The 3,529-nt window shown below is 38.6% G+C and overlaps 1 protein-coding gene across 1 annotated transcript; it reads left to right on the top strand.

Annotated features, from left to right (window-relative positions):
* LOC6561883 (protein I'm not dead yet) lies at positions 1–2,846 on the top strand. Its single transcript, XM_043214516.1, has 10 exons — positions 1–68; positions 142–279; positions 361–478; positions 549–697; positions 1,076–1,190; positions 1,261–1,310; positions 1,380–1,502; positions 1,577–2,261; positions 2,518–2,643; positions 2,709–2,846. The coding sequence occupies exons 1-10, from the start codon at positions 64–66 to the stop codon at positions 2,808–2,810; spliced, it is 1,611 nt and encodes a 536-aa protein (XP_043070451.1). The 5' UTR covers positions 1–63; the 3' UTR covers positions 2,811–2,846.
* The last annotated feature ends 683 nt before the right edge of the window (positions 2,847–3,529 follow it).

The following is a 3,529-nucleotide window of genomic DNA, read 5'->3' as shown; positions in this document are numbered from 1 at the left end:
AAATTCTCTGTACGAACAGGACGAGAAATTAAATTTTCCAAGATATTCCAAGGATAATTGGAAATGGCGTAAGTAGATAAAAAGTGCAGAGTTGCATTAATTGCCCGATAATAAAACGATCGACAAATTGAACGAGAGCAGAGAGGAGTACAAGCCAGGTCAGGAGCCATTTCCAGAGCAAGATGATCGCAAATTGTTTTTCAAATTTCATTACAAGGGCCTCCTGCTTGTATTGATACCCATCATTTTCGCACCTCTTTTACTTGGCCCCAAACTGCTGGTAAGCTGAATGAGAATTGCCAAAGACAAAAAAAAAACCAAAAACCATTAACAAAATCCCTTTTCATTGCTAATTAAACCGGCCTATCGAATGCTTTACCTTGCGATTTGTGTATACCTGTATTATATGTGCAACGTTATGTCGCAAGGAGCGATTGCGTTTCTATTCATTATTTTCTTGCCCATTCTTGGCATAACGGTAAGCCCATAAGTTGGCCATAAACTACTAAATGCATAATCCAACCAACCAACACACAATTTGTTTGCAGGGCTCGAAGCTGTTGTGTATAGCCCATTATACGGATTTAATATTTGCCACATTCGGCTGCCTCTTTATGGGCATTATGATGGACGCCTCAAGGCTTAGCGAGCGTCTGGCTCTTATTGTCATCGGCATCTGTGGCTCCAATCTTAGAGTGTATGTTCTCCAATATGGGTATATGATACATTATTCTGTTGTCAAAGGCAACAATGGGTATCATGCAGGGCAGCATCAAAAGTCAAGTCCGCCTGTTTGTCCCTCAGCTATTATACTAATTGTTTCAAGACACTTCTGCCATTGTTTTCCATACATATTTTCTATTATTAAGACTTTTACTTCTAAATATTATAAAAACTTCAAGTTTTTAAAAAAATCAAACTGGATTTTAGAAAGAAACAAACTAAATTGAGTAGTAAGCTGAGGCTTTGTCAATTTTCATCATTTCAGAGTGATTTTCTTTTTCTTAGAGTGTATATATTGGTTATAACTGATTATTTAATGCTGTATATTTTGTAATTGGATCTCCATTCGCAGCCTTCAAGCTGGAATAATGGTCGTGACCAGTCTGAGTTCGATTTTTGTCAGCAGTTCATTTATGTCTGCGTTTTGGATGAAGGTGACGCAAGCGATAATCGCAGAGCTAGGCAATGTGAGTATGAGATTCGAATCGTAGATTTATTTATACACCTTATTATATATATAAATACATGTGATTCTAGGCCGGTGTATTGGTGCCAAATTCAGATGAGGAGCCCTACGAGCGACAGTCGTAAGTTAAGTCGATCAATTGCCTCCTCGTAGACTGGCATTTAAATTGTTCAAATTGATTTATATTTAGGAGACCGTATCCCTCAAATCCCGTCGTTGGTATTTATCTATCGATTGCATATGGCGCCACTTTTGGTGGCATGATTTCGTTGTTTCAGGATCCCAATGCTGATCTCTATAAATTCTTTCAGAAGTAAGTCGAGAAAACAAAAACTATCTCAAATTGAGCATCTACTTTTGTGAGTTTTTTCTTTGTATCTTGTTTAGGTTTACGGATGTAAAGCCAGGGAGTTTCCTGATGTTGTTTGTGGGTCCGTTCATTTTGGGTCTGGTAGTGACAGCGATTTGGATAAATGTCATTTTCTTGGGTCTATTCAGTGGCAGCGTCAAGGAACAAGTGCAGGCAGCTGCCAACGGCAAGGATGCCGTCAAGCGGGCTATGGAGGATAAGAAAGGCGCCCTGGGACCATGGAATGCCTATGCCATACTCGTCTTCCTGATGATCATTATCACAATGTTATTATTATTCACACGACGACCCATTTGCTGGCCTGGCTGGTATGACTATTTCCATAGATCGAAATGTGGCCTCTCCGTGGCCATCATTGCAATGTGCCTACTCTATTTTGCTGTACCGGCAAACTATTTTTTCTGTCGCTATTACTGGTGTCGTCAGCCGGCGAAGGAGGGCACAGCTCCCTCTCTGGTCAGCTGGAAGATCGTTAATAACAATGTCCCATGGGCGCATGTCTTTATGCTGTGCGCCGGATATGGCTGCCTCACTGGCTACAAGGATTCCAAGCTGCTTCAGTTGGTCAGCAACGGAATATTCAACCAGAAATTGGACAACAGCGTCTCTTTAATAGTAGGCTGCCTTTTAGGCACTCTGATTACCAATCTGGCTCCAGCTCAGGGTGTTGTTGCCAACACTTTGGATTCCATGTTGAATCCGGTGGGTAAAAGCTAACTCACGCAATTGTTGAATTGTTGATCAGAGAAAAAAATATGATCTGAAATTTAGATTTCAAGATTAGCTCAGCTTATTATTATTATTATTATTTAAATTTAATTGTCCGGATTTTGTTGTTAAATGTGTACAACGATTTATTTCTTTCCTCCTCTTTTGACTTTTAAAACGTATTCATTTCAATAGGTTCTATTTGCAATATAGATTAATAACATTTTCCTTATATAATCCGGGCAAACAGCGAAATGGAGCCGGGGTCATTGCCCTGCCATATGCTGCTGCGCTGCACAATCAATTCCTGCTGCCCGTAAGCACCACCAGCAACACAATTGTCGCCGGATTTGGTAATGTCAGACCATTTCAGTTTGTAAGTTGATCGGATATGTTCTTAGTTTAAGTATTTTCTATAAGTCTTATTAAATGTTTACACAGCTGCTGGGAGGCGTTGTACCCACTTTATTCATGATAATATTCATATGTGCAAGTATCGCGATATTTGGCAACATTGCGTTTAAGGGATACTTACAGACGTGATCAGAAAAATAAAGCGAAACCATTTAAAATCGAAAATCTAAAATTGTTTTTCAGTTTACTCAACGCATACACGTAAACAATTTACGTATGCGGCATGGAAACACTGGCGGCAACAGCCGGTGCCACAGCAGACATCAATCTGGGGCAGACCAAAACTGTCTGTTTGCCAGTTGCCAGTTGCCAGTCGTCAGTTGCCAGTTGCCAGTTGAGTCCATGTGTGTTTGGACCTAGATTGTTATATAAAACTTATGGGCTTGCTATACTGTTGGCAGGGAATAGCTTCATTTTGTTAAGGTATATAAATTCTTGGCCGAGTTCTTAAGCGAGCTAATCTCTCAATGTGAATGATATCCTAATGAAATTTCACGCAGAAAAAAATCACGCATATTCTTTATTTTAGTGTGGTTTTTTCTTTAATTTTGAAAATATCTGTCCAATTTTCAGGGTGATGATTTTTATTTAAGGTCATTGAAGAATTATGATATTAGCTTTTTTCTGTTTATATTATTATTCATTAAAACCATACTTTTCGTATTGTCAATTTCGGCTAATAATTTCTAATTTGAAGAACAATTTTTTCTTAGAATTAGATATTAAAAACAAGTAAAGCTTTCTAAGCTTCAGAACGGGTTTCTATTTTCTTTTTCGGAGTGTTGACACACAGAATATTTAGATGTGAGTGTGTTTTATCTTCGACTTGCTTGGTATAGCTTTAATTT

Source organism: Drosophila grimshawi, unplaced genomic scaffold (genome assembly GCF_018153295.1).
Source record: "Drosophila grimshawi isolate 15287-2541.00 unplaced genomic scaffold, ASM1815329v1 contig_1377, whole genome shotgun sequence".
NCBI lineage: Eukaryota > Metazoa > Arthropoda > Insecta > Diptera > Drosophilidae > Drosophila > Drosophila grimshawi.
The sequence above is the reverse complement of the archived record's forward strand: the minus strand, read 5'-3'. Positions and strand labels throughout refer to the sequence as shown.

What these genes read in the sequence shown, in the direction of transcription:
- LOC6561883 (XM_043214516.1), top strand. An exon ending in TGTGGCTCCAATCTTAGAGT is followed by an intron (nt 698 to 1,075) that starts GTATGTTCTCCA and finishes CTCCATTCGCAG; the next exon opens with CCTTCAAGCTGGAATAATGG. An exon ending in GAGCCCTACGAGCGACAGTC is followed by an intron (nt 1,311 to 1,379) that starts GTAAGTTAAGTC and finishes ATTTATATTTAG; the next exon opens with GAGACCGTATCCCTCAAATC.